Source organism: Loxodonta africana, chromosome 22, assembly GCF_030014295.1.
Source record: "Loxodonta africana isolate mLoxAfr1 chromosome 22, mLoxAfr1.hap2, whole genome shotgun sequence".
Classification (NCBI taxonomy): Eukaryota; Metazoa; Chordata; class Mammalia; order Proboscidea; family Elephantidae; genus Loxodonta; species Loxodonta africana.
The window spans coordinates 10,141,236-10,164,320 of NC_087363.1; the positions used below are offsets into that span (position 1 = coordinate 10,141,236).

The 23,085-nt window shown below is 43.0% G+C and overlaps 1 protein-coding gene across 3 annotated transcripts in view; it reads right to left on the reverse strand.

The window, feature by feature from the left end:
- PTPRG (protein tyrosine phosphatase receptor type G) overlaps positions 1-23,085 on the reverse strand; it is an 822,569-nt gene that overhangs the window by 143,657 nt on the left and 655,827 nt on the right. For all 3 annotated transcript variants that reach the window (XM_064274291.1, XM_064274292.1, XM_064274290.1), the window contains exon 7: positions 18,718-18,875. In XM_064274291.1, the coding sequence (XP_064130361.1) occupies positions 18,718-18,875 (158 nt within the window). The remainder of the gene's footprint in view (positions 1-18,717; positions 18,876-23,085) is intronic.

Below are 23,085 nucleotides of genomic sequence, written 5' to 3' on the forward strand. Positions count from 1 at the left end.
TGACTACTGTGGCGGTATAATAGGTTCTAAAATCAGGTAAAGTAAGGCCTCCTACTTTGTTCTTCTTTTTCAGTAATGCCTTATTTATCCAGGGCCTCTTTCCCTTCCATATGAAATTGGTGATTTGTTTCTCCATCTCATTAAAGAACGTCCTTGGGATTTGGATCGGAATTGCATTAAATGTATAGATCGCTTTTGGTAGAACAGACATTTTTATGATGTTAAGTCTTCCTATCCACGAGCAAGATATGTTCTTCCACTTAACATAAGTCTCTTTTGGTTTCTTGCAGAAGTGTATTGTAGTTTTTTTTTGTATAAGTCTTTTACATCTCTGGTAAGATTTGTTCCTAAGTATGTTATCTTCTTGGGGGCTAATGTAAATGGCATTGATTTGGTGATTTCCTCTTCGATCTTCTTTTTGTTGGCATAGAGAAATCCAACTGATTTTTGTATGTTTATCTTGTATTCCGATACTCTGCTGAACTCTTCTATTAGTTTCAGTAGTTTTCTGGAGGATTCCTTACGGTTTTCTGTGTATAAGATCATGTCATCTGCAAATAGAGATACTTTGACTTCTTCCTTGCCAGTCTGGATGTCCTTTATTTCTTTATCTAGCCTAATTGCTCTGGCTAGGACTTCCAACACAATGTTGAGTAAGAGTGGTGATAAAGGGCATCCTTGTCTGGTTCCCAGTCTCAATGGGAATGTTTTCAGGCTCTCTCCATCTAGGCTGATGTTGGCTGTTGGCTTTGTATAAATGCCCTTTATTATGTTGAGGAATTTTCCTTCTATTCCTGTTTTGCTGAGAGTTTTTATCATGGATGAGTGTTGAACTTTGTCAAATGCCTTTTCTGCATCAATTAATAAAATCATGTGATTCTTGTCATTTTTTTAAATTTATGTGGTGAATTATAGTAATTGTTTTTCTAATGTTGAACCATCCCTGCATACCTGGTATGAATCCCACTTGGTCATGGTGAACTATTTTTTTGATACGTTGTTGAATTCTATTGGCTAGAATTTTGTTGAGGATTTTTACATCTACGTACATGAGGGATACAGGTCTATAATTTTCTTGTGGAGTCTTTACCTGGTTTTGGTATCAGGGATATGGTGGCTTCATAGAATGAGTTTGGTAGTATTCTGTCCTTTTCTATGCTCTGAAATACTTTAGCAGCAGTGGTGTTAACACTTCTCTGAAAGTTTGGTAGAACTCTGCAGTGAAGCCGTCCAGACCAGGACTTTTTTTTGTTAGGAGTTTTTGGATTAACTTTTCAATCTCTTCTTTTGTTATGGGTCTATTTTGTTGTTCTACCTCTGTTTGTATTGGTTTAGGTAGGTAGTGTGTTTCCAGGAATTCATCCGTATCTTCTAGGTTTTCAAATTTGTTTGAGTATAGTTTTTTAATAGTTTTTCATAGTAATCTGATAATGATTCTTTTAATTTCAGTTGGGTCTGTTGTAATATCGACCCTCTCATTTCTTATTTGGGTTATTTGCTTCCTCTCCTGTTTTTCTTTTGTCAGTTTGGCAAGTTTATCAATTTTATTGATTTTTCAAAAAACCAGCTTTTGGTCTTGTTAATTCTTTCAATTGTTTTTCTGTTTTCTATTACATTTAGTTCAGATTCTAATTTTTATTATTTGTTTTCTTCTGGTTCCCGGGGGTTTCTTTTGTTGCTCTCTTACTATTTGTTCAAGTTGTAGGGATAATTCTTTGATTTTGGCCCTTTCTTCTTTTTGGATGTGTGCATTTATTGATACAAATTGGCCTCGGAGCACCGCTTTTGCTGTGTCCCAAAGGTTCTGATAGGAAGTGTTTTCATTCTCATTGCATTTTCTGGATTTCTTTATTCCATCCTTAACATCTTCTAGAATCCAGTCTTTTTTGAGCAGGGTATTGTTCAGATTCCAAGCGTCTGACTTCTTTTCCCTGCTTTTCCTGTTACTGATTTCCACTTTTATGGCTTTATGGTCAGAGAAGACGCTTTGTAATATTTCAATGTTTTGGATTCTGCTAAGGCTTGCTTTATGACCTAGTATGTGGTCTAGTCTTGAGAATGTTCCATGTACACTAGAAAAGAAAGTATATTTGGTTGCTGTTGGGTGGAGTGTTCTGTATATGTCTACGAGGTCAAGTTGGTTGATTGTGGCATTTAGATCTTCCATGTCTTTATTGAGCTTCTTTCTGGATGTCCTGTCCTTCACCGAAAGTGGTGTGTTGAAGTCTCCTACTATTATTGTGGGGCTGTCTCTCACTTTTCAATGCTGATAGAATTTGTTTTATGTATGTTGCAGCCCTGTCACTGGGTGCATAAGTATTTAATATGGTTATATCTTCTTGATGTATTGTCCCTTTAGTCATTACATAATGTCCTTCCTTATCCTTTCTGATGGATTTAATGTTAAAGTCTATTTTGTCAGAAATTAATATTGCCACTCCTGCTCTTTTTTGATTGTTGTTTGCTTGATATATTTTTTTCCATCCTTTGAGTTTTAGTTTGTTTGTGTCTCTAATTCTAAGGTGTGTCTCTTGGAGGGAGCATACAGATGGATCTTGTTTTTTAATCCATTCTGCCACTCTCTGTCTCTTTATTGGTGCATTTAGTCCATTTACATTCAGGCTAATTATGGACAGGTATGAATTTAGGGACATCATTTTGATGTCTTTTTTGTGTGTTGACAGATTTTTTTTTCCACTTGATTTTATGTGCTGAGTAGATTTTCTTTATATATTGTCCTTTCCTCATATTTGTTGTTGTTGATTGTGTTTCTGCTGAGTCTGTATTTTTCGCTTGGATTTTATTTTGATGAGTAGGATAGTTTGTCTTCTTTGTAGTTACCTTAATATTTACCCTTATTTTTCTAACTTTAAAACTAACTTTTATTTCTTTGTATCGCCGTACCTTCCTCTCCACATGGAAGGTGTATGATTACATTTCTTAATCCCTCTTTATTATTTTAATGTTGTCTTCTTTTACATAATAACATCGCTGTTACCCTGTTTTGGGCTTTATTTTTTTAATAATCTTTCTTTGTTTCTTTGGATTTCCCTGTCTAGGTTGACTTCTGTTGCTCTGTCCAGTTTTCTAGTCTTGGGTTGATACCTGATATTATTGATTTTCTAAGCAAAGAACTCCCTTTAGTATTTCTTGTAGTTTTGGTTTGGGTTTTACGAAGTCCCTAAACTTGTGCTTATCTGGAAATGTCTTAATTTCACCTTCATATTTAAGAGACAGTTTTGCTGGATATATGACTCTTGGCAGGCAATTTTTTCCCTTCAATTTTGTAAATATGTCATCCTATTGCCTTCTTGTCTGCATGGTTTCTGCCGAGTAGTCCCAGCTTATTCTTATTGGCTTTCCTTTGTAGGTGACCTTTCATTTATCCCTTGTTGCTCTTAAAATTGACTCTTTATCTTTGGTTTTGGCAAGTTTGATTATAATATGTCTTGGTGACTTTCTTTTAAGACCTCATGTGGAGTTCGATGAGCATCTTGGATAGATATCTTCTCATCTTTCACAATATCAGGGAAGTTTTCTGCCAACAAATCTTCAACAATTTTCTCTGTATTTTCTGTTATCCCTCCCTGTTCTGGTACTCCAGTCACTCACAGGTTATTTCTCTTGATAGAGTCCCACATGATCCTTAAGGTTTCTTCATTTTTTCAAATCTGATTTTTCTTCAAATATATTAGTGCCAAGTGATTTATCTTCGAGTTCAGAAATTCTAGCTTCTACTTGCTTAATTCTGCTCCTCTGACTTTCTATTGTTATCTTATTCTGTAATTTTATTGTTAATCTTCTGAATTTCTGATTGCTGTCTGTCTATGGGTTTTTCCAGCTTATTAAACTTTTCATTATGTTTCTGAATGATATTTCTAATTTCTTCAGTTGCTGTATCTGTGTGTTCTTTGGCTTGTTCTGCATATTGCCTCATTTCCTTCCTGATGTCTTGAAGGGTTCTGTATATTAAACTTTTGTATTCTGCATCTGATAATTCCAGGAATGCACTTTCATCTGGAAGATCCCTGGATTCTTTGTTTTGAGAGCCTGTTGAGGTGATCATGGTCTGTTTCTTTATGTGACTTGATATTGACTGTTGTCTCTGAGCCATCTATCAGTTATTATATTAGTTTATGCTTGCTTAGTGTGTCGTAGCTGCTTGCTTTGTTTTGTTTTGGTATACCCCCATGGGTTGCTTGAGTGAGCTAGCTTGATTATTTTCACCTTTGGAGCTCTGGTGTCCTGTCCCCAGCTGGCTAGAGCTGTTATCAGGTATATCAGTCTAGGATTCCATTCAGTTTTCTTGTATGAATTCAGCTCAGGTTTCCAGGTAGCTGATATCAAGTGTGTGGTACAGGCTCTGTCCTACAGTCTTAGAGGGGCAGGGGGGATTGGCATATATACTGGTATCTGATTGCAGCAGGGGGTCACGCTCTGAACAAGGCAGGGGGCTGAGAATCAACCCCCGAGTGTCTCTGAGGAAAACGTGTCCCTGTTGCCTAGAGTGTGCTGGTGGGTGGGTTCTGCAGAGGGTCCATGGGCACCCAAAGTTTTTGGTTGTAAGGACTGGGAGGTACCAGTTATCTTTGGACCCCTGTTGTGGGTGGCTGGGTGACCTGAGTGGAGCTATGAGTCCTTAGGTACCTGATGTGGGTAGGTGAGGACCTTATTTAATAGGCAAAGCAATGTCAACGTCAAACACCCACCTCTCCACCGCACAGCTGAAATGGTTGGAGTTTTTCAACAAGGGCCTATTCTCCTGAAATAGGCCCACACAGGTCCATGCAGAATGGAAATGTGCTCAAGGTCCGTAGACAGTTTATGCCTGGACAGGAGCTGCTTCTGTCCTGAGCTCCCCTGGTTAATGGAGCTAACAAAGCATCTTTTCCCCCCAGCTGCAAATTTTTTCCTTCCCCAAGGCCGGGAGGATGGCTCTAGGTACTCACCAGGGTCTACCTCAGGCCCAGGGATTCAGCCGCTGAAGCCAGCTTGGGAGTGGTGGGGGCACGGTAAAGTATACGCAAGTACTTAGCTTTTGCCGAGAGTGCCCTTCTCCTCAGGTTCCAGAGGTGTGAGTGGGCTGTGTGGCTGGCTGCTTCTCCCTGAGGAAACTGTGGCCGAATGCTAGGACCAGCCCACTGCTGCTGCGGCTCCGGGAATGGTGCCTGAGGGCTCCCCATGATTCAGGTTCAGCAACTCCTCTCCACTTCTGAATGACCTCTTCCTCCCTCTGCCCCTCAGTTCATTGTCTAAGCTTGCCTTTGATGCTCAGGACTCCCAGCTTGTCATAAATATGCTCGTTTCACTTGTTTTTTCCGGTCTTTGTTGTAAAGAGGGCTCACCGGAAGCGTCTGTCTATTCCGACATCTTGGCTCCGCCTCAGCAATGGGTTTTATTTTATTTTTTTTAGAGTCCGAATGGAGTCCCTGGGTGGTGCAAATAGTTAAGCTGTCAGCTGCTAACTGAAAGTTTGGAGGCTTGAGTCCATCCAGAGGCGCCTGGGACGAGAGGCTTGGCAATCTGTTTCCAAAAGATCAGCCACTGAAAACCCTATGGAGCACTGTTCTACCCTGATACATGTGGGGTTGCTGTGAGTCAGAATCGACTCGAGGCAATTGGTTTATTTTTTTTAAGAACCAGACTGCCTGGCCAGGGAGTTGTGGCTCTGTTGCTTACCCACCTTGTGATCCTGAGGAAGTTGTTTGCTTTCTCTAAGTCCCAATGCTTCCTCAACAAAACAGTGATAATCACAGCAGCATCGACTCAATAGGGGCATGTTAGCACTAAATGAGATAATTCATGTGCAGCGCTTAACACAGTGCCTGGCGCAGAGTCAGAACTCAATAAATGTTACCGATTTCATTCTTATTAACAGGCAACTTCTTACACACTAGGGAACAAGTTCAGCACGCTCACGAAGTCACAAAGTTACTAAAAGCATGACTTGCAAACTAAATCGTCCAGGTTCAACATTTACTGGTCAAGTAATTGCAAACTATTTGAGCTTTCTGTAACTCAAGCTTCCTCACTTGTAAATATCTACATTTAAATCTACATAAATTACTTAGCACACAGTAAGTCCTCAGTAAAGACAGAAACCCTATAGGACAGAATAGAACTGCCCCATAGAGTTTTCAAGGAACTCCTGGTGGATTCGAACTGATGACTTTTTACTTAGCAGCCATAGCACTTAAGCACTATGTCACCAGGGTTTCCCAATAAAGATTAGCTTCTATTATTATTATTAACTAATATTAAAAAAAAATCTTTCACAAGGCTGCTAACCCATCTTTATAGAAAAGCAAAGAAAAAAATCAGACTCCAGGATCATAAATCTATTATCAAAAAGGATTCTTTGTGGCCTCCACAGTCTGATCATTAAAAAAGGTCATTCCATTATATAAGAAGAATACAGCAGTAACTGGGTGTCAGAGACTCATTCTCAATGGATCACAAAACTATTCTTGTTAACTGTAAGTTAAAATGCCTGACCTGCAGAGTACTAACTCCTCGAGGTTGGAGGGAGAAAATGGAAAGGAGAAGAGGGAAGATGGAATGGACTGCCTCTGGCCCATCTGGCTCCTTGAATGCCAAATCAGAATGCTGTCTGCAGAATTACAAAGTGGGACGGTGCTCGAAAGACAAGACACTTTCCAAGCAGTCACTGAGCAGCTGCCCTAGGATTCAGGAGAGCAGGGGGTGGCTCACACCGTCGTGTAAAATAAACGAGAGTAATTGTCTGGGTTGCTGCAAATTCTGTGTGGTCACGCTGGACCTGGAACACACCTCGCTGTTCCTCAAACAGCCTCAGAGAATGACACAGAAAGGACCAGCTTCCTAATGCTCTGAAACTCCCTCTTCTTTCCTGAGAAAAACATGAACTTACATAGTGATTTTATCCAAGGAAAATCATTTAACTGTACGGAATCACTTATCTTTCCCCCTCCCTTTCAATTTTCCTGTTAATGTAGAGTGGTAATAAACCATGAATCCTTGTCTGCTTTTTCATCAAGTCAGCTGAACCAGGATGGTCTCTCCAACAGCCTGAAAGCAAAGGCAGCATGTTACCCCTGTGTTACTTCACGTGACTCCTGCGTTACTTCACGTGACTCCTGCGTTACTACATGTTACTCCTGTGTTACTTTATGTTATTCCTGTGTTACTTCATGTTACTCCTGTGTTACTGCAATTCTCTACTCTTAGTAACTTCTTTTTGTTTAACAACTCTAACGGTCTCTACCTATCTAGAACTCACCTTCCTTCCCATTCTTCATTCTGCTGTTGCTTCTTTATTTCTAGTAAAGGGAGAAAGGCAGTAAGTGGCAGAAAAAGGAAGAAAAGTGGATTGTTTCCTCTGTCCAAATATGACCTACATTGGAAGACAGCTAGAAACGCTAAAAAGAAAAATCACCTCAACTATCAACGTATACCCACTTGAGAGGGCCACTGAAATCAGAACTGACTGCATCCAAAAATGAGACATGAGCTCGCATTTTTCTTGGAGAAAAATAACTTCATAAAATTACATGAAAGGAATTAACAAAGGGCCCTCTGGAGATGGTCCAGGGAAAGACCAACCAGAGTGATTAAAAGGACGAAGAAGGAATCCTGTGAGAAAAGGTTAAAGGAAGTGGAATCGTTTAGCCTGAAGAAAAGGTGACTAAGGGGTAATTTGATTAAAGCCCCTTGTATCTGGAAGATGCTGACTGGCATTTCCCCATGTCCAGAGACAGCCAAATAAGAGGAAATCGGCTTAAATCAAAGCCTAAGAGATTTGAGTTCAATCAATAAGGGGAAGAATTCCTTAACTTTCAGGGTGATTTTTTTTTTTTAATGAAATGGGCTGCCATACATAGCAAGTAAGGCCAGAAATGTTGTAGAAGAGGCAGCCATCTGTCCAGAAATAATTTAATCTCTGAGTTGCCAGAAAAGGATGGCCTGAGAGACGGCCTCAACAACACGGCTCTGAAGTTTGTTTATTCTCTAGAATATTTGCTTCTTTTGCAGCTAGCACTGAGTTCTTCTAAAAAGTTTCTTTCTGATGCCTCAGGGAAGAATTAGTCATATAGCTGTAAAAAGAGGCTGGTTCTAAATTTAACACAGAAATGTTTTTGCTGAAATTGCTCTTACGGCTTAATGACATGCTATGGCTTAAAAGCTCGGCTGCTTCCTTGTCATTAACTCAACTTGCCCAGAGATTACCAAGGAAGGATGTAATGGCTCTCAGAGTGACCTGATGACCTGAGTGATATTACACTGTCACTTGGATCACAGCTTTGCATGACAGCCGCTCAAGAGGAAAAGGAGGATGAGCTTAGCAGACTCATCAACCGCCCTTCTGTGGGTTGGCAGCATCCACTAAGGCCCTGTCACTCCTCTTTGTTCAATGAGAGTTACCAGTGGTCTGTCCCTTCAGTAACTGGCAGGAGATGGCTGTTTGGCCATTGAGTAGAAACCTCCATGATCCCTGGATTGATGCTGTCAATGTTGTGTGCTATTGAGTTGATTCTGACTCATCTCGACCCTATAAGACAGAGTAGAACTGCCCCATAGGGTTTCCAAGGAGCGGCTGGTGGGCTGGAACTGCTGACCTTTTATATGGCAGCTCTTAACCACTTCTCACCACCAGGACTCCTTGGATTGATGAGGGGAGTTCAAATGTTTTGCTTTGGCAGGCGAGCTGGACCAGAAACCTGCTGAAGCACGATTACACAGCTGTGTCAGGTTGTCCTCGGTCCTCACCCTTGTTTTGAAACCACACTCGCATAAGGCCAACCTGATCATCACTTGGACCTCAGCTTTGCTTCATTCCAAGGGATGCAATGAGAAGGTACCCCTTGAGCTGTGCAACAGGGCAGGCTGGAGACACAGAACAAGCCCCACAGACAGAATCGTGCTTCGCCCCATCTCTCTCTGGGCTTCTGACGGGGCCGTATGTTTGGTGGTTAATTTGTTCTGCTCTTTGAGATGTGGTTAACAGTCACAGGATGGTCTTTCCAAAACATGCATGAGATCATGTCACACCTCTGTTTACCACCTTTCAACAGCCGCCCACTCTTACTGTGGGCCCTGCTGATCTGGCCTGTGCCTAATTCTCAACCTCAAAACTCTTACTCTCGCTGCCTGCTGGGGTTCAAATTGTGCTTTTAAACCCTACTTGTTAACTATGTGATCCTGGTTAAATTATTTAACCTTTCTGTGCTTCACTTTCCTCATTTGTACAATGGAGAGAACAGCATCACCTAACATGGCTTTGTAACTATTGAGTAAATATACATAAAGTGTTTGGAATGATTCCTGGACACTGTAAGTGCTCTGTAAGTATTAATACCGTTATTATCACTATTATTATTATTTAAGAGGAATGTGGTAGCAATGATTGTACCCTAAGGACAACAATTTAAGATGCTGTAACTGCTTCCCCATTCTCTTCTTTGTTAACTTGTATTTATCAAATCCATTATATGCCAGGTACTTTGTTAAGCCTTTGCAGACGCTATTCTGGTTTCTAACTTCTTCTTAGCTTAAAATAACAACACTATAGTTACACTATTAATAATACCATTATTATATCATTAACACTGGCAGCTAACATCCTACTGAGCATTTATTCTGTGTTTGGTATTGTGCTAAAGGAGCCCTGGTGGCACAATGGCTACACGCTGGGCTGCTAACCGAAAGGTTGGTGGTTCGAACCCACCCTGTGGCACCATGGAAGAAAGGCCTGGCAATCTGCTCCTGCAGAGATCACAGTCTAGAAAACCCTGTGGAGCAGTTCCACTCATCATACTGGGTCACTATGAGTCAGAATTCACTCCACAGCACCCAACAACAACAAAGGCATTGTGCTGACAGTGTCGTGTATTTTCTCTTATTTAATCCTGACAGCAATCCCATGAAGTTGGTATTATTATTATTATTGAGAGTAGTAGCAGTATATTTGCCTGACGAGGAAACTGGGCTTGGAGACATTAAGCTACTTGCCCAAGGTCACACAGGATCCAAGAGGTGAGGTGAGGATTAGAAACCAGGTGTGCGTGACTCTCTTTTCCACACTCTCAGACACCCCAGGCGTATAACAGGTTCCCAGCATTACTCAGTGAAGGAATAACACTATGATGGACACACTGAGTGTGGAAACAGTGCAAGTCCCCGAACAATTCCCTATCGCCCACCCCCCACACCATTCCACACAGGGCACCCGCCACTGGCAGCATAATCTATTGCCACTCTTTAGCATCCTGGAGAGACACAGCCGGCAGCCCAGCACAGAAAGAACTGGGAACTGTGGCCAAGATGGCGGGTGCAGGAGAGAGTGCCGTCCATCTGATAAAGGTCTGGCTTTTATCCTCCTTACCTGTTTCTCCAAAGGCACGCAATAAACACACTTGGATTTATCTTTACTTTAATATAACCTATGAAGTCTTTATCATTTAGTAAAAATAAATTAAAGTTTTTATTTCTATAATATTAAATTGACTTTTTTAACTTTTCAAGTGAACATATAAAACGTTTCTTTTCTTTTATCCCTGCTTGGGAAGTTGTAATTGCATTTTAACTGGTGCTGTTTCAAGAGCAATTTTAACCTTGAATTGCAAATGTATTGGCTGGAAGTGTATATAAGTCATTTCAACTTAGTTTTTCTAATAAAAATATTACAGAGAATAATTAGTTTTTAATCTGTCGGTTCTAATCAAAGGAAGGTTGAAATCTCTTCATGCCGTTCCTCAGCAGCAAGAGGGCTCGTCTACAAGCTGTGAAGGAAAGACCCATTGCAGCTGAAGGGGGAAATGATAGGAAACCAAAAGTAATATAATTATGAGCCATTAAAAGGCTGACATACACAATTTTTGAAAGGACAGATATATAATGGCAATTAAACAAAACCAGAGTCCATTATAATCACAATAAGAAACTCTAGGGCAAGCATTAGGAACCCAACGTTGCGCCTAAGGTTACCAAGACACTTTAGCTTTCCCATGTCCCCATACATTTGTGGGATGACAGGGCAGGCCCTGTTTTGTTGCCTCATTAAGAAACAAGACATCATGACGGAATATTACATTCCCAAAAGCCTGGAGCATCCAAAGTTTTACTTACTGAAACAAGGCTGCAAAAATAAAACATAAAAATGGTTGGCTAAATGCAGAGCCATATCCATCTGGGGTCTTAAATGTTAGCACACTGCCATCTAAAGATGCATCAATTGGTCTCAAACCACCTGGAGCAAAATAGAATGAAGAATACCACGGACACAAGGTAATTACGAGTCCAAGAGACAGAAAGGGCCATATAAACCAGAGATTACATCAGCCTGAGACCAGAAGAACTGGATGGTGCCTGGCTACAACCGGTGACTGCCCTGACAAGGAACACAAGAGAGAACCCCTGAGGGAGCAGGAGAACAGTGGGATGCAGACCTCAAATTCTTGTAAAAAGATCAGACTTAACGGTCCGACTGAGACTAGAAGGACCCCAGAGGTCGTGGTCCCCAGATCTTCTGTTAGCCCAAGACGGGAACCATTCCCAAAGCCAACTCTTCAGACAGGGATTGGACTGGACTATGGGATAGAAAATGATACTGGTGAAGGGTGAGCTCCTTGGATCAAGTAGACACATGAGCCTATGTGGGCAGCTCCTGTCTGGTGGGGAGATGAGAGGGCAGGGAGGGTCAGAAGTTAGCTGAATGGACACGAAAATAGAGAATGGAAGGAAGGAGTGTGCTGTCTCATTAGGGGGAGAGCAACTAGGAGTATATAGCAATATGTACATAAATTTTTGTATGAGAGACTGACTTGATTTGTAAACTTTCACTTAAACTACAAAAAAAAAAAGAACTCAAGAAATAGTTTAAACAGAGAAGAAAATATTCTTTGATGGCTATGGGGCGGGGGGAGGGAGGGAGAGAGAGCGGTACTCACTAATTTAGTCCAGCACAAGTGGACTAAACCAAAAACAATGAAGTTCCCTGTATAAACTGAATGCTTCGAAGGCCAGCGTGGCAGGGGCGGGGGTTTGGGGACCATGGTTTCAGGGGACATCTAGGTCAATTGGCATAATAAAGTCTATTAAAAAAACATTCTGCATCCCACTTTGGAGAGTGGTGTCTGGGGTCTTAAATTCTAGCAAGTGGCCATCTTAGATGCGTCAATTGGTCTCAACCCACCTGGAACAAAGGAAAATGAAGAACACCAAAGACACAGGTAATTATGAGCCCAAGACACAGAAAGGGCCACACAAATCAGAGACTACATCAGCATGAGACCAGAAGAACTAGATGGTGCCCAGCTACAACTGAGGACTGCCATGACAGGGAACACAACAAAGAACCCCTGAGGGGGCAGTGGGATGCAGTCCTCAAATTCTCATAAAAAGACCAGACTTAATGGTCTGACTGAGACTAGAAGGACCCCGGACGTCATGGTCCCTAGATCTTCCGTTTGCCCAAGACAGGAACCATTTCCAAAGCCATCTCTTCAGACAGGAATTGGACTGGCCTGTGGGATAGAAAGTGATACTGGTGAAGAATGAGCTTCTTGGATCAAGTAGACACATGAGACTATGTGGGCAGCTCCTGTCTGGAGGGGAGATGAGAGGACAGAGGAGGTCAAAGCTGGCCAAACGGACACGGAAACAGGGAGTGGAAAGTAGCATGCAGTCTCAGGGGGAGAGCAACTAGGAGTACAGAGCAAGGTGTATATAAATTTTTGTATGAGAGACTGACTTGATTTGTAAATTTTCACTTAAAGCACAATAAAAATTAAAAAAAAAAAATGCAGGGCCATATCCCCCTGCAGCTACAGACTTTTTTTGCTTCAAGGCGATTTAGAAAGGCCTTCTACAGAAAGAAAAGGACTTCACTGTAATTAACAAAGAATGCTGTTTGGAATAATGATGGCATCTTCATATTGCCATTAAAAAAAAAACAAAACTCTCTTTGTTCATGTGCACTGCACACTACGCAGTACTGGAATAGAAGCTTCCCTGGTTGTTATTCGCTCACTGTCGTAGCCTTGAGATGAACCTGAGAGATGTGGCAGCTGCTAGCTAATTGTGGTTAAACCAAAACCAAACCTAGTGCTATCGGGTCAATTCTGACTCATAGCAACCCCCTAGGACAGAGTACAACTGACCCATAGGGTTTCTAAGGCTGTAAATCTTTATGGGAGCAGACAGGTACATCTTTCTCCCCTGGAGCGGCTGGTGGGTTCAAACCACCAACCTTTTGGTTAGCAACGAAGTATTTTAATCACGGAGCTACCAGGGCTCCAGCCACATATGGCTACTGCACTGGAAATGCAGCAATCCTACATGTTGAAATGATAATATTTTGAATAAAACCTATTGTTGTGGAGTAGATTCCAACTCATAGCGACCCTACAGGACAGAGTAGAACTGCCAAGGAGTGGCTGGTAGATTTGAACTGCTAGCCTTTTGGTTAGCAGCTGTAGCTTTCAACCACTACACCACCAGGGGTATACTGGGTTAAATAAAATGTATTGTTGAAGTTAATTTCACCTGTTTCTTTTTACATTTTTAACGTGGCTACTAGGAAATTTGAAATGATGTTCGTGGCTTGTTTTATTTCTCCTGGACAGGGCTGCCACAGAGGTTTGGTGATAATTTAACAGCAGTGACAAAGACACCACTTAATATCTACAGCACTTCCTGTGGTGCCAGGCCGCTGTCTACGTATTTATACACATTCCATCATTTAATCATTATAATCACTCCATGAGGCGGATACTACTATCACCCCCATTTCATAAATAAGAAAACCAAGGCACTGAGAAGTAGCGTGGTTGGGTAATTTGGCTAAACGATAGAGTCAAGAATGGAACACAGACAATCTGGCTCCAAAGCACATGGTCTTAACTGCAGCTCTTTCTTTATGGCAGATAACTGTGGTTGAAATAGACCATGTAGATAAACTTTTCCTATCCACTCCAGCTTGCTATTAGGGGAAAAAACCCACAAAAAACAATAACCAAAAAACCTAACATCAAACAAACTAGACTTGTTCAGACTTAACTGTCTTTTTGATAGAGCCTCCAGTAAACAACTAAAATCCAGGCTGGGAAAAATTATTAGCTGTGTCATATTTTAAAGTACAAGAGGCAAAGATTCCTGAAAAGGGAGGGTTGGGATCACGACCAATGGCCAAAGAATCATGATCTGAGGGCCACTGCTCTAGAATAAAACAAATCCAATTATACTGAAGTCAAAGATGATCACCTCTGACTGATCATGAACACATTGCAGGCAACTGTATCTATGTGCTAGCCCTGGCTCCTCTGGCCTCCCACACCAGGCCTGAGAGTGCTGCCATTTTGTTTGGTTGACGAGGTCATGGAATAATATTTGCCTGATATTTACAGTAGATGCTCAGTGGTGCCCTATAACCCACATACTACTGGCCAACCAAGCCAACATGTGATTCCATTAGCAACACCGTATTTAGGTCTACATTATGACATAAACCAGAGCAGAGCTCACCGGCTGTAGGGCTGGTTTGAACGTCCAACTAGACTCACAAAAAAGGACAAAAAGGAATGATTGCTCCTATTTACTCTGTAAGCCTTCAAAGAAAGTCACATCATCTAAGCCAACAGTTTGTGCAAACCACTACACTTTCTGGTGCCACGCTCTCATTTTCACTGCGTGCAGACACCTACGCTGGATGAAGAGAGAAAAGATAGGAAACAGAGTCTCTGGAGAAGTAGAGGAATGATCGACCAGGAGTGTTTTCTTTCTGGTAGAAGCAGACTTGAATTCCTGACTACTTGGCTTTCCTGAATTGGCCGTTCGTCTTTCTGAAATGAACACTCTGTGCTAACTTCAGAAAGAATGTTGGCAAGCTCAGCGTGGGGAAGTCTGAAGTGATAATACTTGGAGGGCTAATTCTTTCCTTCCCGAAAGCTGAGATAGCTGTGACCTCCATGCAGCAGGGATCCAGTTTGGCCAAAAGAAAATGAGCTGTTTTTCCCCTGAGGGAAAGATGGGAATATGCACGAAGCAGTGCCAGATAAAAGTAAAGAACAGGCTTCCCAAGCTATCCAAAAGTAGAGAGCGTTCCTATGAAAACTTTCGTAAACCAAATTGGTGTAAAGCAGATAAGCAATTCGCTTTAATTTGTATGGGAAAAAAATTCTTGAGCGGGGACGGAGCTTGATGACACCACTCTCACTGTTTGGGGTGCGCACTGCCTCTTGAACGGCTTCCTACAAAACAAACGCTGAGCCCTATGTCCGATTTTCACATTTTTTCCTAAAGGCGAAAATCCTCTTTGGATTTCTTCTGGTTAGCGAAAACAAGTACTAGTATAGGTCTTTCAAAAAAATGAAGTGGTGTAAAGCGAACTTTTGAAAAGCAGGATATACCCGTGTTGTCTGGTGATGTTTACAGTGAAGAAAGTGGGAAGCCAATGTGATTATTTCTTCACTATTTCCAACAGTACCTGCAGAGAAGTCACGTACTGGAAGTCACAGAGAAAACGCTTCCATTCTTTTTTTCTCTGAGTGAATGGGAGGCAGAAGTGGAAGAGTAGAGGGATGTTAACAAAAAGCTTCCTAAGAGCCCAGTTCCCAGACATCAAAAGACTTCTCGCTGACTGCACTTGACGGCACATCAAGCCCCAGACTCTGCCTTTGGTTTGGCCCCACTCAGACTACTGGCCCAACCTGTACATTATGACATAATCCCTGTATGTGTTAATGGCTCTTATTCTTCCCCAATTAATCAGCTACCATCCTCTGCCTCTCTCCCTCATCAGACATTTGACAGAAAAGTGGTCAGACTTGTATTTCCTAACCTCATTATCTCAAGTCTGTGAATCTTTGGGGAGAGGGAAAAAAAGGTACTTTCCTAAGCTGACAAAAAGGATCCCTTTTAAAAGCCCACCCTCCACCCCAACCCTGAGGATATAAATATTTGGACTGTAGTTTTACTTTATTTTAATAAAACAATGTTGGCTTCACCACATTAGGAAGAAAATACATTTCCTATTTCATCATCCCTTTAAGACCGATGGATCTTATTCAGAAACAATATAAAAACAAACTGCCAGAGTTTTTTGCTTTTTGTCAAAGTGGAATTAAAAGAAAAAAAAAATCTCCAAGTAAAACGTCTGCCAGCAGCAGTAAGGCCACATAAATCCCCCTAGCCTGCCCCACAGCGCCTAACTCTGTCAGAGGGATAAGCTGTCTCTCTGTTCACAGCTCCTCCCAGAGGACCTGCCCCATTTACCCCTATAGAGTCAACACTGTAGGTCTTGAGACCCTAACCAGCTCCTAGGGTGATTCAATCAAGGATGGACACGTGACCCAAGGCCAACCAACTCATAGGTTGGCCAATGTCTATTCAGATCTACCCACTTTAATGACTTGACTCAGACTGTACTTGACTCACACTGTTGTCACTTGGTAGCGGGCACCATCTGGGACTAGAGTGGCCATATGGGGCCAGGCAATCAAGAGAAAATAAGTGGGGGAGAGAAGGGACTAGAATTTTGCAAAACTACAGAACCACAAAGTCCAGGCAGAAACTCCAAGATGTAAGGCACCACATGGCCCCTGAAAGACAGAAGGAAAAGCATTCTTTCACTTTCTAGTTCTAGTCACGATGAGATTCACCTGGCTTCATCACAGGACGTCTCTACTGTTGTTTCTCTGAAATAATCCTCCTACGTGAGCTACTTTAGTGGGTTTCTGTTTCTTGAATCCAAAAGGGGTCTGACTAAGACACCACCCACCTCCACTCCCCCACCCTTGGTTCTGTACCCTCTGCCCTTGTTAAGAAAACCTTCACACTATCCCCCATGCAGCTGGGCTCATAATCCTGTCACCTGTGTCTTCAGTTACTTTAATGATACTATCATATAATTCCAAAATTCCCACCTTCCTTCTACAGTGTCTCTACCATTAGCTGTCAGGCTCTGCGGAGGCATTTCCATGAAAGGCTTTGATAGGACTAGTACATCTTTAGAGAGTCTTGGTTAATAGCTCAAATCCTCTTTCTCATAAACTCTTCCTGTTATTCCTGGCTCTATTTTCTAAAATCACATAGAAGAAATCTTAGTATTCTTCAACATGAGTGCATGATGGATTTTTGACAACTAATAGGCCCCCTCTAAGGAGTTCTCTTCTCCTATCGGTTATCCCTCATGAGGTGAATTCAAGGCTCCTCACCCTCTTGGTGGCTTTTCTTCCTCTGACATTGCTCTCAACCCCATCTCGATTTCTAACCGTGGTCGACTGCTCAGCCTAAATCCTGCCTTCCCATGAAATCTGCCTGGCCAAACCAGAGGTGAGCGGGACAGCTCAGTGGTCAATAACACAGGTTTTGGAAGCAGACAAACCCGGATTTGGTTTCTGACGTTATCACCCTAAACCATGAACCCTCGGGCATGTCACCTAATCTCTCAATCCTGCAGAGTCCTTATGCGTGTAAAAACCCACCGCCATCAAGTTGATTCTGACTCATAGTGGCCCTGTAGGACAGAGAACTGTCCCAGAGAGTTTCCAAGGCTGTAAATCCTTACAGGAGCAGAGTATCACAGCTTTCTCTGACAAGCGGCTGGCAGGTTTGAACCACTGACCTTTGGGTTAGCAGCCCAGCGCTTTAACCACTGCACCATCAGGGCTCCTCTTTGTGTGTAGAATGGTAGCAAAACACTCATCTCTCAACACTGTTTTGCCACCGATGAAGCTGATGTCTGTAACATGTTTAGTAAAGCTCTTAGCACACAGAAGGTGCTCGATCGATGGTATTTTCTATTTCGGTTCTTTGTGTACGTGAATCTCTCTTCTGGAGCCTTGTAGGACTAGCGGTTAAGAGCATGATCTCTGGGGTCAGATACCATGGCTTGGTAACCAGCCGTGTGACCTTGCACAACTTAACCTCTCTGTTCCATTTCCTCCTTTGTAACATAGAGGTAAAACATGAAGTACACGTCTCATAAAGGCTGTCGTTCACGAGGATTAAATGGGATAACAAACATAAACAGCTTAGAGGAGTCCCTAGAACAAAGTATCATCATCACAAAAACCAGTTGCCGCTCCGTCAACTCCGACTTCTAGTGACCCTGTGTGTGTCAGAGTAGAACTGTGCTCCACAGGGTTTTCAATGACTGATTCTACAGAAGCAGATCGCCAGGTCTTTCTTCTGAGGTGCGTCTGGGCAGGCTCGAACCTCCAACCTTTTGGTAGCAGCTGAGTGCATTAACCATTCACATCACCCAGGGACCAGATCATTGTTATAGAGGATAAAACCCAAAAGAAACAAAACTCATTACCATTGAGTAGACTTATAATGACGCTATATGACAGAGCAGAACTGCCCCATAGGGTTTCCAAAGAGTGGCTAGTGGATTTAAAGTGCCCACTTTTTTGGTTGTCAGCCAAGCTCTTAACCACTAGACCACCAAGGCTGTGGTCATAGAGGATAGCTATTATTTTTCCTGAAGACTGAATACTTAAAAATTACTAATTTCGTACCTGTAATTCTCCTCAGCTAGTTAGTTAATTTGGAGAGAGAATCCATGCTCTGTATTTTATAATTCTTGGGTTCAAAACATGTTTGTTAGATGAAAGAATGAAGCCATCAATGAAGAACAGAGGATCAGAAAAACCCTTACTAGAGTATTCTAGAAATGTCAAGTTAAATTAGCACACAAACAAGCATATCCTGGAGCCCCACTTGGGACTCTACATCTACCTGGTGATAGGAGATGGGGACAGGCCTCCGGAAGACTATCCACTCGACAATTTCGCTACACGGAGGGGTGGTCAGAGAACCTGTGTACCGGTAATAGCTGCCCAGGGACGCAGGCAGGAGGTCTCGGAGGACAAAGGGATCCAGAAAAGTCTCCTTCTCTGTTTGGGGAAAGAGGAAGAAGAAAACCATAATTAAAGCTGCACCAGACTGCAGACACACAGTCCAAACCCTCGCAACGCTGGTACCACATCACACGCCTTCTGCTTGTTTACATCCCGAGAAGCCCTAGCGTCTGGTGGGGGGAGAGCGCAGAAAACAAAGCAGAGCCTCCTGGGTGTGTCCTGAGGACGCCAACACCACACCACATCTCACGGGAAAAGGGTGCCATGATGGAAGACACTGGGCAACATGGTGGTCCCTCCCTCTCCCCTAGGACGCAGACAAAATACTAGCATAGAAAAGTCTCTGACAAATCCTGCAGAAATGAAAAGGGGTTTGGTTTTCTTTTTATTGTAGTAAAAATAGAACAGTTGCCATTTCAACCATTTTTACATGTATAATTCAGTGACATTAATTACGTTCTACATGTTGGCCAACCACCACCACTGTTTCCAAATTTCTCCATCCCTCTTAACAGACACTACTGCCCCCTAAGCAATGACTCCCCTTTTCCCCTCCCTCCCACCCCTTGTAAGCACTAATGAACTTTGGCCTCCATACATTTGCATATTGTATACTTCATATAAGAGGAATCATACAATATTTGTCCTTTTGCAAGTGACTTATTTCACTCAGCAAAATGTGTTAAAGGTTCTTCTATGTTGCGGCATGTATCGGGACCCCATTTCTCTTTAAGACTGATTAATACTCCATTGTATGTATGTACCACATTTTGTTTATCCACTCATCTGTTGATGGGTATTTAGGCTACTCCCACCTTTTGGCTGCTGTGAATAGTGCTGCGTGAACACTGGTGTATGGTTTGACTTTCTTTAACTCACCTTTTCCCAGTCTTTTTTCACCATAGAACCCTTGTCTATCGAATACCTATGAGGTCATTATCAGTGGGGGACAGAGAGAGAAGCAGTAGGAAATGAAAACGTAAGCAAACAGTCAATCCACATCAAAGTGAAACCTAACCAAGGCACAACCCTGAACTTGATATGATGGACCTGGAAACAGGGTTCTTATTTTTACATAAGTGGAGGTGTCTTGTCTTAGATAGAAGGAATGACATCTTAGCTGGGACTCACCAATCATTCCTTGCGACAACTCTATGCAGAAGCCACAGCATGGAATGGGTCCATGTCTGTCTAAGGTTACACAGCTGATAGAGAGCAAAGCTGGGATACGGACCTGGGTTCCTTGACTCCAGAGCCTGCCTGGTCCTGACTCCGCTCAAGGAGAAGCTGTAGTTAGCTAAGAGAAAACTGAGGGGAGTGGGACAAAAGAGCCAAGAAGAGCATTTTAGGCAGTGGGAAGGGCATGTGCAAAGGCCCTGAGGCAGGGATGAATCCTTTGACAGAGACGACTAAGGCACCGTCTTATCATTTTCCCAAACGGGGAAACAGGGTCATCCATCTTCCTTTACCAGTCAGAGGAGGTTCTAGTCACTCTGCAGGTCTCCAGCGGTCTAGCCCTGGATCTAAGCCTACAATTCCTTTCTCATCACTGTAAGGAATGTAAGAAGGTGGCTGTAATCCTGCAACGGGCTCCACCTGGCTCTGGGACATTTCTGGGGGACCCCAGGGCTCCAGGGTATTTCAAGGACACACTTGTGCTGACCCATTCTGCCCAAGCCTGGCACCTCCTCCCTCTTCTCCTGTCTTTCACGCAGAACACCTAGTGTGGCATCTGAGCAAACATGTGTCCCCAAACCAAGAGTTCCACGTAACCAGAAAAAAAAAAAAAACAGAGGATAATGCAAAAACCCGAGAGAAATCAACCACCCTGGCAGAATTACAATGTCAATGCCCTTTTGGTAGGCATTAGTTGAATAAGACTCAATATTTATTTAGCCTTTACTATTTTTTATACACTCGGCACCATTATGAGCATTTACATGTTGTAAACATTTAAATACACTTACTGTATGTGCCAAATAGCAAACAAATATCTGCTACTTCACACCACTTGGTTTGTGGTTCTTTGTTCCAGCTCACGACACTGTCTTCCTTCACAACCTCTCCAGTATGTACTTCTAACACTCCCATTTTACAGAAGTGGAAACCAGGCACACGTGGGTTAAGAAATAACAGGAGTTACTCCTGAGGCTGGGAAAGCTTGGCTGACTATTAGGTAGGTTTTCAGTTCACCTTTTCAAAGACTAAGGAATTATTAACGGATAAATGCAACAGTCTTTCAAGTCATAGGGTTCTATAATCAACATGACAAAAGCAGTCACCTGTGGTCAAAAGCCTGGAATAACAGAACTGCCCCTCGGCCCACTGGCGAGTCTGGGTGTTCACTGAAGCCTGTGACCAGCAGCCTAACAAGGGGAGATACCGCTGCACATGGGCTTGGCTGGGAGGAGGAACTGTGTTGGCCTCTGCCTTTGCCCTGTGCTTCCTGGATGGTGCAAACAGTCAACCCAAAGGCCGTAGCGATGCAGGGTGCATGCGGGGCTGGGCATCGAAATCTGCAAAACTACCTCATTCATTTCTGCCTCGCGCTGGTGGAGAACACCGAGTCACACCACAGCACAACGAGCCTGACCATCAAGGGCTCTGGACCGACTGGCCAGGAAATCTGCAGGGTTTTCCCTGGGGCGTCTGTTCCAACATTAGGGTGGCAGTCAAGCTTGCTGTACGTCCACGGGAAGTGACAGGACAATCCCCTCAAGCTGGCGACAGCAAAGACCCCGTCTGGGGCACCTACTTGAGGAACAGACCGTGGCTTTAAAGAACATAAAAAGGTAAAACAGGAACATCTGCCCTGGTGGTGTGAGGAGACTGGATTTCAGAACGGAACACTGACTCAGCAGGACCAAGACTCTTACACAAGGTTTTGTTATGGGCTCCTGGGTTCAGCAGGGATGCCTGGAAATTGCAGGAATAACCATGATGCAACTGCAGAAGGGTTTCTCTGTCCTTGGCCAACCCAGTGGCTTCAGACGCAGGTTCTGGCTTTAATTGATTAAAAACACAAACCAAACCAGTTGCCATTGATTCTGACTCACGGAGACCCTGTGTGTGTCCGAGTAATCAGTGCTCCACAGGGTTTTCAATGGCTGTGATCTTTCAGAAGTAGATTGTCAGGCCTTTCTTCTGAGGCACCTCAGGGTAGGCTCAAACTGCCAACTTGTTAGTAGCTGAACACATCACTGTTTGTGCCACCACAGGATTTGGCTTTTAATTGATAAAGGGGTGCAGTCCTATCGGAAGAGGGCAGATGTTGCTGGTAGGGCAGAAAAAAGCTTCACTGCCTATTTCTCCCACCACCATTGCTGCCATCAGATCTTAGGATTCTGAGATCTGGGAGGGGCCTTGGAGAGTCCTAGTTCAGTGGCATTGGGAGCCAAAGAATGCTTTCTTCAAACGAAATCTCATTCTGGAGCCCAGTAACTCAAACAGCTAAAAGTACAGCCGCTGTGCTTGAAGCAGAGCTTGGGACCCAGGGATATTTCTGAGGCTTTGCTCTGACAACCACCAATTTAATCCAATTCTTTAATTTCAGGGCTGGGGAAATGGAAGACCAGGCTGAAGGAACAAACCCAAGGCCCACAACTTGAGAAGACAGACTTGGACGAGATTCTTTCTTCAAGGAAAACACTTGGGATCAAGGCGTGAGGGACATTGGCTGGGAACCGAACCTGGGCCTCTCAAACGGAAGGCGAGAAGTCTGCCACTGGACCACTACTACCCCCGTAGACACCATTTGTCGTCAGTTGTCATCAAGTCAATTCCGTCTTGTGGGGACTCCACGTGCACAGAGCAGAACTGTTCCACAGGGTTTTCAAGGTGTGACCTCCAGAAGCAGATTGCCAGGCCTTGCTTTCGAAGCACCTCTGGGCGGATCTGAACCACCAACCTTTCAGTTAGTCTACTGCTTAACCATTTGCACTACCTGGGGACTCGCAAACGCCACTTAGTACTGTTAAATGAAATCTAACCGCCACTCCCATCAGCACTCTGACGAAGAGAAGAGAGCAGATTTTCAGCCTGCTCGGATTCAAACCCCAACTCCACCACCCATGAGTTAGCTTGTGACCTTGTGCAGGCTACAAAGCCTGGTGAGGCTGCTGTGAAGTCGATATGAAAGGGCGTGGAACACAGCATTTGATAAATGATAGCTGCTTTTACTCTACTAATTCTTTTCATTATTATGATTGCTATTCCTCTAAACCACCAAAGTCTGGTAATGTACGTC